This window comes from Pongo pygmaeus, chromosome 20 (assembly GCF_028885625.2).
Source record: "Pongo pygmaeus isolate AG05252 chromosome 20, NHGRI_mPonPyg2-v2.0_pri, whole genome shotgun sequence".
Classification (NCBI taxonomy): domain Eukaryota; kingdom Metazoa; phylum Chordata; class Mammalia; order Primates; family Hominidae; genus Pongo; species Pongo pygmaeus.
In genome coordinates this window covers 38,681,085-38,693,838 of record NC_072393.2, presented here as the reverse complement: position 1 = coordinate 38,693,838, position 12,754 = coordinate 38,681,085, and the positions used below count along the sequence as shown (strand labels likewise).

At 55.8% G+C, this 12,754-nt stretch overlaps 1 protein-coding gene across 1 annotated transcript in view; it reads left to right on the top strand.

Annotated features, from left to right (window-relative positions):
- PEPD (peptidase D) overlaps positions 1–12,754 on the top strand; it is a 135,199-nt gene that overhangs the window by 8,282 nt on the left and 114,163 nt on the right. The window contains exons 2-4 of the mRNA XM_054464262.2: positions 808–991; positions 2,434–2,561; positions 12,567–12,630. Coding sequence (XP_054320237.1) covers positions 808–991; positions 2,434–2,561; positions 12,567–12,630 — 376 coding nt within the window. The remainder of the gene's footprint in view (positions 1–807; positions 992–2,433; positions 2,562–12,566; positions 12,631–12,754) is intronic.

The following is a 12,754-nucleotide window of genomic DNA, read 5'->3' as shown; positions in this document are numbered from 1 at the left end:
AGCGCCGTTGAGAGTTGCCTGCAGTTGTCCAGACGGGACATGGGGAGGTGGCCCTGGGGATGGGGATGTGCATTGAGGGTAGACCTTGCTGGTGGCCAGGAGGTGGGATGAGATAGGAGGCTGGGATGGCCTGTGGGACTGTCCAGGTGCAGGTGCTTTGTGTCGGGGGAGGCTGGGGAGGAGCGGCTTTGGTTCAGGGCCATCTTCTGCCTGCTGAGGGTGGCTGATGGGTCTGTGAGTCTGGAGCCGGACATCATCAGTCTGCAGATGCAGATGGTCCTTTGAGCTGAAGGACTGGGTAAGCTCAGCTGAGCTGAGGGAGGGAGCCAGTTAGGGAAGAGGCCCCAGGGTTGGGCCAAGCTGGCCTCCAGCAGGGAGGTTGAGCCGGGAGCCAGGGGCCTGGCTGGTAGGGAGCCTGGACCGGCTGCTGTTGGAGAAGGTTTCCGCAGAGAGAGTGGCCCCCAGGGTCATGGGCACCAAGTGGCCAGTGAGGACTGGGGACCTGCTGCAGATTCGGAAGCGTGGGGTCACTGTGGCCTGCTGGGCAGTTGGTGGGGGGGCAGAGGAGCAGGGGGGTGGAGTCAGGACAGCATGAGTGGTGGAGGGGAGACAAGCCCCTGTGGTCCTCAGGGGGATCAGTGAGGGGCTGTTTCTGGGTCATAAGTAGGTGGAGCTTGGGCAGCTTGCCCCGTGCTGATGGGGGTCCCACGGCAGGCTTGGGCCTCCGGTCACCCCGACCTCGGGTGTGGGCATGCTTGGAGATGCTAACAGAGGCCTATGTGGCGGTGTGTGCTCTTGCCTCTGCAGACCCTCGTTTTGGCTGGGGAATGAAACCCTGAAGGTGCCGGTGGCGCTCTTTGCCTTGAACCGGCAGCGCCTGTGTGAGCGGCTGCGGAAGAACCCTGCTGTGCAGGCCGGCTCCATCGTGGTCCTGCAGGGCGGGGAGGAGACTCCGCGCTACTGCACCGACACCGAGGTCCTCTTCCGCCAGGTGAGCCTGCCCCCTTGGCCACAAGTGAGCAGGTGTGTGATGGTGCTGCTGGCCTGAGTAGGAGTTGGAGGCCCCAGCTTGGCCAGTGCTGCCCCTTGTGGCCCTCCCTGAGCCTCCATTTCCTCGCCTAGGAAGTAGTCCAGGGGCTCCTTGAAGATGTAGAACTTGAAGATGCGGGGCGGTGGGTGGCCCAGCTGCAGGACAGCAGCCTGGCCATGGCGGCCGTGGCTGAGAGTCACTGGCAGCACTCAGTCCCCAGGCACAGGAACATGAGGACACCCACCCAGGAAGACTGAGGCTCTGAGCTGGGCCCACTTTCAGAGATCTTAGCATTACACCCATTTTGCAGATGAGAAAACTGAGGCTCAGAGGGGAAATGACTTGCCAAGAGGTGGAGCTGGAATTAGAACCTTGTCTTCTAACTCTAAATCTAGTGCTGTTTTCTCCCCACTGCCATGCCTAGAGCTGGAGCCTGACCACAGCAGGAACTTCAGAACCTCTCTGGGGCAGGCAGAGCCTAGGGGATGTGTCCATGCAGCATCCTGGCTCAAGAGGAGAGATGGGAATGCGAAGGAGAGCCGAGTGTGGAGAGGATATGAGAAGGCGTGGCTTCCCTAGCTGGACCGTGTCGCCCCAGCAGTCCACAGATGGGCTGAGACCCATTGCTGAGCGACCGCAGACTGTATTTTTTCTTTACTAAAAGCACCTCCTGCCTGAAGAGTCCTGTCTGTCCACTCCATTGTTCGCGCAGCTGCAAGCCTGCAATCCCATGGCTGCGAGAAACATGGAGGTCTAAATAAGTTTTCTCTGGCTAGTCTTGATGCTTCTCCAGGTTTAAATATTCTGCGGCTTAAAAACCGATTTCCTAAATTCAGCTGTTGGCTCCCTTTCTGATGGTATGCAAGGCTAATTTTGGAAGAGATCCTCCTCCACCATACCTTTATGACGTCCTTTTAGCGCAGCATTCATCCCTAAACACTGAAATCATCAGCCGCCCCGGGGGTGGGAGAGGGAAGTAAGAAGTCTTAAATGGAGGAATCCATTTCCGTGCAGATATCCGGCCTGGGTGTCGGAATCCAGGGGGCGTCTTGCCTGCCTGCACATGGCAGAGAGGCAGGGCTGAGCTGGACGTGTGCTGCTGCTGGACGCCCTGTCGTGGGCCTAGGGGCTGGGGATACAGGTGGGCTCGGGCACATGCCTGAAACCCGCAGCATCAGGGAGGGCTCCCAGCAGGGTAGAGGAGCTGCCAGGCTGCCCCCTGCCAAACTACGGGAGGATGAGCCGGGGAGTCGGTTGCTGAGGGGAAGGGATGTCTGGGGCTGGGGTCAGTTACAGGAGGCTGTCGGTCTGAGCTGGTTCTCTGGGGTGCTGCGATGCAGCCACCGGTCCCTCCTTGCACCTCATGTTCCACTGGCTAACAATAGTTCTTGTTCCCGCCACAGGAGTCCTTCTTTCACTGGGCGTTCGGTGTCACTGAGCCAGGCTGCTATGGTGTCATTGACATTGACACTGGGAAGTCGACCCTGTTTGTGCCCAGGCTTCCTGCCAGCTATGCCACCTGGATGGGAAAGTAAGGAGCAGCCTGGCCGGGGCACCGAGGCTACCAACCATGGGCTGGGGGTGGGTAGGGGAGGTGGGATGAGAGAGCGGGGTTGGGCCTGGGGACTGGGAGGAGGGAAGAGCTGCAGGAGGAAGGGCATGCGGTCAGGGCTGTCACAGCTTGCCTCTTGCCAGAACCCTGCACCCTTGGTTGGGAAGGGATGTTAGAGCTGGAGTATGACTGTGTGGTAGGAGTTATTCAGAGATTATTTTAGGTAGATAGAGAGGAAAAGGGGTCCTTGGGAAGTTTTCTGGTAAAGCCCCAGCTCCTAGAGCCAGGCCAGCAACCTTTGCTATGCAAATGCAGGCCATTAGAAACTGGGTCCACCCAACATGGCAATTCCCAAGGCCTTCTTGCCCTTGCCCCACATGTTCCTGGCAACATGGTCGCCCCCAAATATCCCCACAGGTGTAGAACATCCATGGCGCCCTGCATTTGCATATTAAAAGACTAGGGTGGGAGAGCCAGCTTTTTAGTGGGCTATATGAATAACATGCTTGGTCAAACCAATCCCCTGAGCCCTATGTAAATCAGACATCGCCTCCTCCAGCCTCTGCATATACACCTGGCTGGTGTCCACTGCAGTTGGGGACCTCCTCTTTTGGCTTTGGAGCCCCCCTCCCTCTGTCTCTGTACGGAGGAGCTTCTTCCTTCTGTCTTTTCCCTTCCTTCTTGCCTATTAAACTCTCTGCTCCTTAAAACCACTCCATGTGTGTCCATGTCGTTTTCTCTAATTCGACCCGAGACCAAGAACCCTGGTGTTCCTCCACTCATCAGAGCCCTGTCAACTGGGGGCCTTGTTTGTTTAGAAGTGCAGTTTGTTAATCCTGAAATTCTAGCTTCCCCGCTCTGTGAAAATGCCTGAGGGTTTGGCCCTGGGAGGCCGTCACTCCTGCATGGCATCGACAGGTGTGGAATGGCCCTGTGCATGCCTGAGGGTGGTGTGTTGGGTTTGGGTCGGGGAACCCCCTCTCTGAGGCCCGTCGCTGATAGGCTGGGTGTGTTTGCTGCCTTCCTCTGGACGCAGCGCAGGTCCTGCCCTCCCAGCTCACCTGTGAGATAGAGCAGAGGCTCGGGCTGCTGGGCACCCTCCTCCACCCTCCATGGTGCCTGCTGTTCCAGGTACCCCCACCGCTGAGGAGCTGTTCTGCCTACTCAGTGGTTCCAGGGCGGACACTGAACTCAACCAGGGAGGTTTGAGGTGATCAGAGGATCCCGCTAAATGCTGGCTGCCTCGCTGCGTGTCGTCTCCACCTGGAGAGTGATTATTCTGGGCTAATGTATAAATTGCAGCCTTTGCTGCCTGGTGCCCCAGAACGCTCATTATCAGGTGAGCTGGAGAGGCTGTGGCTGGTTTGAGTGACAAGGCCCCTGGCTGCCACAGGGACTGGGCTCTGTGCTGAGGACTGGGGCTACAGTGGAGCTTCCCCTGCTTCCAGCGCTATCCTCCCCTCACCCTCCCTTCAGTGCAGACTCCGTTTCTGCCTTCGTTGGCCATGGTGTGTGCTGCTCCTGCTGACTCAGGGAGAGGGGTTCAGGCTTACAAGTTGGTGATCATTCTGCTCCTAGGCCGCTTGGCAGGATCCCAGCCTGGCAAGACTGGGATCTTTGCTGGGCAGGACTTCCCCTGGAGCACAATTGGCAGCAGAAGAAAAGAGGACTGTTTCTCCTGGGGGTGGTCTCCTGGCTCGGCCCCTGGGAAGAAGGGCACGGAGTGGACACACCCGGGCCAACTGCCTTTGGGGCTTCTGCCGGGCTGCCCCTCGGAGGCCCTGGCCTGATGGTGCCTTCCCATCCTGTCGTGATCTTTATTGTCGACCTTCATCCCATTCCTAGTGGAATCCTTATGACTGCCCTGTTACAAAAGAGGAAATGGCTCAGCGTGCTGATGTGACCCGTGCAGGTCCTGCTGCCAGGTCTTGCTGGAGCTGCAGTTGGAGGCTGAGCTTGCCTACTGGCTCAGTGTGGCTTCTGAGAGGCCGTGGGGCTTGCGAGTGGGTCTGGTCATGTTTGGGGCTCCAGTTCCTTCCCTGTGATGCCGCTCTGGAGGCCCCCCAGGACTGGAGTTCCAGTGCTGGCCACTATATCTGTGACACTGACATGAGGCAGGGATGATTCCAGGAGGCAGATTGTCTTGTCCAAAAATGGCCACAGCAGTGTTTCTGGACACTCACTGTCTGCAGGTGACATCTGTTTCCCTCCTGCCTGTCCCAGGTCTGGGCCTCATGACGGATGTGGCAGTGTTGCTGTGTGATGTCTGAGGCTAGACTGTAAGCTGCACTGTGGCTTCCACCTGGTTCTCTCCCGTGGGGTGCTTGCCCTGGGAACCCAGCCGCCACATCATTAGGAAGTGCAGACTCCCCACAAGGGGACCCCAGCCCCCAGCAGCACCAGCCGCCAGTGTGCATGAGGCCCAGCCTTCCACCTGCTGAGGTCCTAGATGTGGAGCAGAGCTTTGCTGTCCTCTCGGGGCTCGGTCCAAATTCTCGACCTGCAGAGTCCATGAACATGATCGGTGGTTTTGCACTCCACTAAGTGTTGGAGTCGTTTATTCCCCAGCCATTGTAACTGGGACAGCAGTGACGAAGAGTTTAGGTCTGCTTTCTGCAGGAGGATTCTCCCAGCATACCCTCTCCACCCAGAGCAGAGTTGTGGCCTCAGCCTTTCTTGCAAGGGGCACAACTCAGGACGAGCAAGGGCCCCTGTGCCAGGGGACCCTTGGCTCCGGGTGACACCTGCAGTTTTGACCTGGCTGCCCTCTCAGCCTCCTCATGGCCCTCACTGCTGGCTCAGAGCCTGTTGACATGTCCCACTGCTCGGAGAAGTAGCTCAGCAGTCAGGTCGGATGCCTCCTCTGTGAGATGTGGGGATGGACTGAGAAGGAGAAACAGCTTCAGGGAGGGTCTGATCAGGGCCTCAGCAGGGCCCCACCTGGGGTTTCCAGGGGTTTCCTACAGGGTTCTCCCCTGTTGAAAAAGGCTGTGTACACACTGGGCAGGTCAGATCAGGCAGCCTTGGTCCCAAGGGGGCTTCTGGCCCCATAGCTGAGAGGTAGACCCTTGTGTCCTGCCGTCCTGGCTCCCTACCACAGCCACCCCCAGCAGCCCTCTCCATTCCTCTGTCCTGGGGTGACCCTGTCTGAGTCTCCACATCCTAAGCCCTCAGGAAAGAAGGCTCAGTTGTAACAGAGCAGTGGTGGCAAGGTTGACTGTGTGGGACTGGAGCTGGGGAGTGGCCAGATCTGATGCATACAGCTGCTTCCAGCCACTCCTGGAATCAATAGGGCACCAGGAGCGAGGCTGATGGGAGTACCTGGCCTTTGCAAGCAAAACCCACCAGACTTCACATTTGACCTTCAGCTCCTCAGCTTCTTTTTGAGTCCTTATCTGATGGTTTTTGAAAATCCATCTGGCAGATACTGCAATCCAAAGTCGCCCAGGGAAACGACACCCCCGTCTGCAGGATCTGCCGCTTCCTGCGGAAACGGTCTTGCTGTTGTCAGGGTTGCAGACGCCAGGGGCCGTGGGCAGCCTGAGGCCGGCCCACTCCTCACCCCAGGCCTGTTCTGGGATGGGGAGGGTGGTAGCTTTGAATGCGTTTTTATTCAGAGTCTCTGCTCACAGTAGTGTGTGGTGTCTTTTTGATGTGAGAGCATTTCCCATCATTTTTCATCGGAGTTGGGCTTAGTGGAGGGTGGCTTTGGCTGTGGGCCTCTGTGAGTCAGCGCCCCAGGCAGCTTCGGAGCCCAGAGTTGGGTAGCCAGTTTGACCAGGTCGGGGGACCCTCCTGGAACCTTTGTAACATGTTCCGTCCCCGGCTCTGGGTATGCAGGGAAGGGCGCTCAGCCTTCCCAGGGCCATACCCACATCTTGTGTGAGAGATGGATGCGGGTATGGTGGGAGGGTTTGCATATGCATGGTATATGTGTGGGGGGCTGTGGGTGCATATGGAGTGCATACCTGTGTGTGGTGTGGTGCATGCGGAGGGGTGGGTACGTATGGATGTGATGTGGAGAGGACGTATGTTGGTGTGTGTGAGGTGTGTGATGCATGTAAAGTATGTGGTGTGTGGGGGGGGCATCTGCTGTGTTTGTGGTGTGTAGGGTGTTTGTGATGGGGGTGTGTGGTGTGTAGGGTGTTTATAAGGAGGGGTGCATGTGGGTGTGCGTGTGCTGTGTTTGTGTGTGGTGTGTAGGGTGTTTGTGATGGGGTGTGTGTGGTGTGTAAGTTTTTTGTGATGGGTGTGTGTGTGGTGTGTGGTATGTAGGTTGTGGTGGGAGTGGGTGTGTGCTGTGTTGTGAGTGGGCGTGTGCGGTGTGTAGGGTGTTTGTGATGGGAGTGTGTGTGGTGTGTAGGTTGTGATGGAAGTGTGTGTGTGTGCTGTGTTGTGTGTGTGGTGTGTAGGGTGCATGTGAGGGTGTGTATGGGTGTGTGTGGGTGTGTGTGTTGTGTAGGGTGTTTGTGATGGGGTGTGGTGGGTGTGAGTGTGTTGTGTATGGGTGTGTGTAGTGTGCAGGGTGTGATGAGGGTGTTTGTGTGTGTGAGTGGTGTGTAAGGTGTTTGTGATGGGGTGTGGTGGTTGTGAGTATGCTGTGTTGTGTGTGGGTGTGTGTGTAGCATGTAGGGTGTGATGAGAGTGTGTGGGTGTGAGTAGTGTGTAGGGTGTTTGTGATGGGGTGTGGTGGGTGTGAGTGTGCTGTCGTGTGTGTGTGTGTAGTGTGTAGGGTGTGATGAGCGTGTGTGGGTGTGTGAGTGTTGTGTAGGGTGTGATGGTGTGGGTGTGAATGTGCTGTGTTGTGTGTGGATGTGTGTGTAGGGTGTAATGAGGGTGTGTGTGTTTGGGTGTCTGAGGGGTATGTAAGGTGTTTGTGATGGGGGTCTGGTGGGTGTGAGTGTGCTGTGTTGTGTGTTTGTATAGCAGGTAGGGTATGATGAGGGTGTGTGAGTGGTGTGTAAGGTGTTTGTGATGGGGTGTGGTGGGTGCAACTGTGCTGTATTGTGTGTGGGTGTGTGTGTAGTGTGTAGGGTGTTTGTGATGAGGGTATGTGTGGGTGTGTGTGGGTGTGTAAGTAGTGTGTAGGGTGTTTGTGATGGGGTGTGGTGGGTGTGAGTGTGCTGTGTTGTGTGTGGGTGTGTGTGTAGTGTGTAGGGTGTTTGTGATGAGGGTGTATGTGGGTGTGTGGGTGTGTGAGTAAGTAATGTGTAGGGTGTTTGTGATGGGGTGTGGTGGGTGTGAGTGTGCTGTGTTGTGTACAGGTGTGTGTGTTGTGTAGGGTGTTTGTGATGAGGGTGTGTTGTGTGTTGTGTGTTTTTCCCAGCTTTGCCCCACTAAGTGTCCCGAGGATCGAGGCTTCCCCAGCCTCTCTGGTGCCTCCCTCCCACGCTCCTTGTGATTGGCAGGGTGTGGGGGGCCCTCTTTGCCGTGCAGGCCTCTGAGAAGGGGCTGAGGAGCTCCTTCGGCTGCTGCCCGGGCGATTTGAGGCACCGACCCTGGGCAGGCCTGGTCACTAGACCTGGTCTCCAGCCTCCCAGGCAGCGCTGTCCCCTCTGCGGCCCCTGCGAGGAAGCTTGCTCTGGGAGTGGTCTTTGGGCGTAGGCACCTGCGTCACTGTGGTGAGGTCTGTTTTTGTCTCTGACCAGCTGATAACATCCTCAGATGGCTGCCGGCTTCCACTGCAGAGCAAGTGTCTCTGCCTTCTGTGGAGAGTAGAGTGAGAGTCGGCGAGGCAGCATTGTTTGTAGCTGAAGGCAGGCCGGGCTGTGGGAAATGGATGGTGACGGCTGTAATTTGGCCCTGTTACTTATTCATTAACCACATGTAGGTGGTCAGCCAGCCAGCAAGACCTGCTTTTTGAAATTTCATTTTCTAGAGGGCTCCTCATGTCTGCACTGTGTGGCATTAATTTAATGTCTCCTTCCCACCCGTGGCCTCCACAGGTGCTGGCGGTCACTGCAGAGTGTGCAGTCATGGGCTCTGACTCCGGGGACTGGGAAAGGCCTCTCTCATTCATGCCAGGGTCCAGCTGGGGTCCCTGGATGCTGACCCCTGTGGAGGACGAGAGCCTCTTTGGGTAGGAGGACTTCTCCTCTCTCCTCCCAAAGCTATCCTTGGCACTTGAGGGGACTGTGTGTGGGGTGACAGCAGCTTCTCTGCTGACCCATCCTCTCCAGTCCAGTAATTTCTTTCTTTCTTTTTTTTTTTTTTTTTTTGAGACAACAGTTTTGATCTCATCACCCAGGCTGGAGTACAATGGCGCGATCTCGGCTCACTGCAACCTCCACCTCCCTAGTTCAAGCGATTCTCCTGCCTCAGCCTCCTGAGCAGCTGGGATTACAGCCACCACACCCAGCTAATTTTTTTGTATTTTTAGTAGAGATGGGGTTTCACCATGTTGGCCAGGCTGGTCTTGAACTCCTGACCTCAGGTGATCCGCCTACCTTGGCCTTCCAAAGTGCTGGGATTACAGGCGTGAGCCACTGTGCCCGGCCTTCAGTCTGGTTGTTTCCATCCAGACTTCCCATGCGACAGGGCCTGACATGAAGTACCGTTACTGGACCCCAGACTCCCCACGGGGCAGGGTGCAGGCCCTCCCTCTGAGTGGCTGCCTCCTGCCCTGGCCAGCCTGGCCTCGGGGAGTCCAGAGTCCCCCAGGGGACTCTCCAGCCAGCTTTGCAGGGCTTGTGTGGCCACACCTCTTCTTTTCTCATCAACCCCACCAAATCATGGCTGCCAAGCCTTCGGTGGCTGGTTTGACGTGGGAGTCTGGCACACATATCCCTTAGGATGACGTTTAAATGGTTTTTACTATAATTAGCCCCCAAACATGAAAAATAAGTACTATCTAAACTTAATTATCTCTGCCCTTTAAAAGAGAATGAAATGCACAGTTGCCAGAAAAGCTGCTTGCAGCTTTTCAGGTTTTATCTGTCGAATGGCTCTTCTGTTGAGAACCAGACCTCCGGCTCGGGAGGCGCTTTTTGGCGGGAGGGGCGGGAACCCATTTCCTAGTGGCTTCCCTCTGCACAGTTGGGGTGAGTTGGGAGGTTTCAGGCCCCTAACGGGAGTGGAGGTGACAAGGTCAGGTGCCACGCTGATGGCTGAGATGCCCCTCTGTAGGGCGCTGGCCTCAAAATCAGGTCCTTTGTACTTCCCCAGTCTGCCGTGAGGTTGCCTTCCACTCCTGTCACAGCTGGAGGCGATGAAGGGAGGGGGGCTAGAGGCAGAGCTGGGAACAACTGAGGACGCAGGGTGTCTGTTATGGAGCCAGAAAGTCCTAGTTGATGTGTTGATCCCAGCCACGCGTTTCGCTGATGGCCCTGCCTTTTGTATTTCTGACATGTGCTTTTGTGCCGGGCTGTGGGGTCAACTTGGTGCTGAGAGTGTGGTTGCTCAGTAGCAAAGGGTCTGCAGGCTTCCCTTGAGCCAGCTGCACAATAAGCCCTGCGTCTGGGGCCTCCGGAGTCCAGGCGAGGCGCTCGTCATCAATTCCTGCCCCATAACTGCTCGAGGCCGTGCTAATGGAGGTGTCAGACCTTGGCCATTTAACTTTTGAGTCCTGTCTCAAATGCACAAGTGAATGTGACTGAATCATGCAAATTTAATTAACAGCAGGAGCTTGATACCCCGTGATCATTTCAGAGAAGCCAAAAGGGAGAGAAAGCAAAGGGCATTGTGGGCTGCACTGAGCAGTCGATTGATCGCGGTGAGACCAGCGTGTCCCGGGCCCTCGGTGCTCCTTGTTATTGCTCCCTGCAGCCGTCCCTGGGCCCTGTGGCCAGTACTTTCTGGTTTGGGTGGGGAGGGAAGTGGTGGAGGACTCAGAGAGAGGAGCAGATTGTGTTTCCTGCAGGTGATGCTGGTCCTTAGTGGCTCAAAGGCTGAGAATGGCACATAGGACACCAGTTCAGGAGCTCACTCGTGAAGTTCATCACCTCCAAGTCCCAAGGTTCTCTCCCTCCACCGTGTTCTGTGGGGTTCTCCAGGCACATTATCCCCTGCACCCACAGCACCGCCCCCCCCCCCGCCCCTGTTATCCATAGAGGGTCTTGACTGCAAGTTGTCCAGGTTGTTGCCATTTTGAACAAAGAATTGGACAAAACACACAAAGAAAGGAAAGAATGAAGCAACCAAAGAATGAAAGCAGAGATTTATTGAAAATGAGAGTACACTCCACAGTGTGGGAGCTGGCTGAGCAGAGACTCAAGGGCCTAGTGACAGAATCTTCTCGGGTCCAGATACCCCCAGGAGGTTTCCCATTGGCCACTTGGTGCTCACCTCGTGTAAATGAAGTGGTGGCCTGCCATCAGTCTGATTGGTCGTGGAAAGCAACCTCTGTAACTTCACTTCTGCGACCAATCAGAGGCTAAAATGAAGTTACAAAGTTGCATTTCTGTGTAAACCAAGACTCCACTTGCAATCAGAGGTACTTTCAATTTCCCATCTGCCACAGAAAAAAAAGAGTTTGCAAAGGGAGCAGCCTCTGGTCCTTTGTTACTTAGGTGTGGAAAGTTAGGGTTTTCCTTTCAATTTAGTTCTAGGAAGTCTGCATGAAAAAGCCCTAACGCCTCCTGACCCTCTTCTCCTGCCTCACCACCACCCCTTGAGAGCCCAGGAAACACCATCCAGAAACCATCTGCTGTTTTTTGTCTGAGGCCTATTTGGGACCCAGCACCTGGTGACTGTAACGCTGTGAGGTCACAGACAGCTGGAGGGCTGGAGCACGGCTGGGGATAGAGCCCCTATGATGAGGTGGGGCCCAGGTGTGGGATGACGTAGGACCGAGTGTGCGTGTGTCATTGGACTTGGCTCTCAGTGTCTCCCCTGTGCAGTTTGTGTTCCTTTCCCCTTGCGTAAGCTCTGTCACCAACAGAGACATTGACTTATCTGCTGACCAAGAGCCTGGGTGTGGCGGCTTGCTGGACCCAGGCTGGAGGTCTGCCTAGCACAGCTGTGACCAAAGGGCCCGTCAGGAGGTGGACGAGGGTTGCCCAACCTCGTCCATTCTGTGTCTTCTCACTGGCAGATTTTTCAGGGGTAATGAGTGAGCTTGAGTTTTTCTCATCACATTGAGTAATACTGATATTGACTTTCTAAAAATGTTAATTTTTGGCTGGGCGCAGTGCCTAATGCCTATAATCCCAGCACTTTGGGAGGCTGAGGCAGGAAGATTGCTTGAGACCAGGAGTTTGAGGCTGCAGTGAGCTATGATTGTGCCACTGCACTCCAGCCTGGGTGACAGAACGAGATGCTGTCTCTAGAACATAAAATAATAATAATAATTATTATTATTATTTGAGATGGAGTCTCGCTCTGTCACTCAGGCTGGAGTGCAGTGGTGCCATCTCGACTCCCTGCAACCTCTGCCTCCTGGGTTCAAGTGATTCTCCTGCCTCAGCCTCCCGAGTAGCTGGGAGTACAGGCATCCACCACCACGCACTAATTTTTTGTATTTTTAGTAGAGATGGGGTTTCACTGTGTTAGCCAGGATGGTCTCGATCTCCTGATCTCGTGATTTGCCCGCCTTGGCCTCCCAAAGTGCTGGGATTCTGCGGCTGACCTTAAAATAAACTTTCCTTTAAAGATACTCCATGAAGACCTGGCAGGCAGATTGTTTTATGCCACAGAGGGAGAGGTGCACTGGCTGCCCGCCCTGGTGGACTGTCTCTGGCAGTGGAGGGGATGATAGGGGTTTTGTCTGCAGGGGCTGGCTGCAGGTGGCTAGGGTCACGGAGGAGCAGGGATTGCTGAGGAAAGCAGCTGTGGTTCAGCCATCACTCTGGGGCCCAATGCCCTTTGCCCTCCAAGTGTGTGTTGGGCCCACCTGTTCGGTGCCGGGTGCTGGGTGCTGGGTGCTGACCGCTGACCGTGATAGGGATGAGACTGGGGCTCCATGGCCTGGGCTTGGCAGGCAGGAAGGTGGCCACGCTGAGCCATTACCAAGCCCTGACCCTGACATTCCTTGTGCTTTTCTTTGAGGATCCATTCCAAGGAGCACTTCAAGGAGAAGTATGCCATGGACGACGTCCAGTACACAGATGAGGTAGGTAGCTGGCTCCTCCTCTGAGCAGCCCAGGGCTTCCAGCACGCCTTCCACTCCTAGAGTTCCTCTCCTTCCACTGCCACAACCTTGCTGGATGTCAGGGACACTACCACCTGGCCACCAG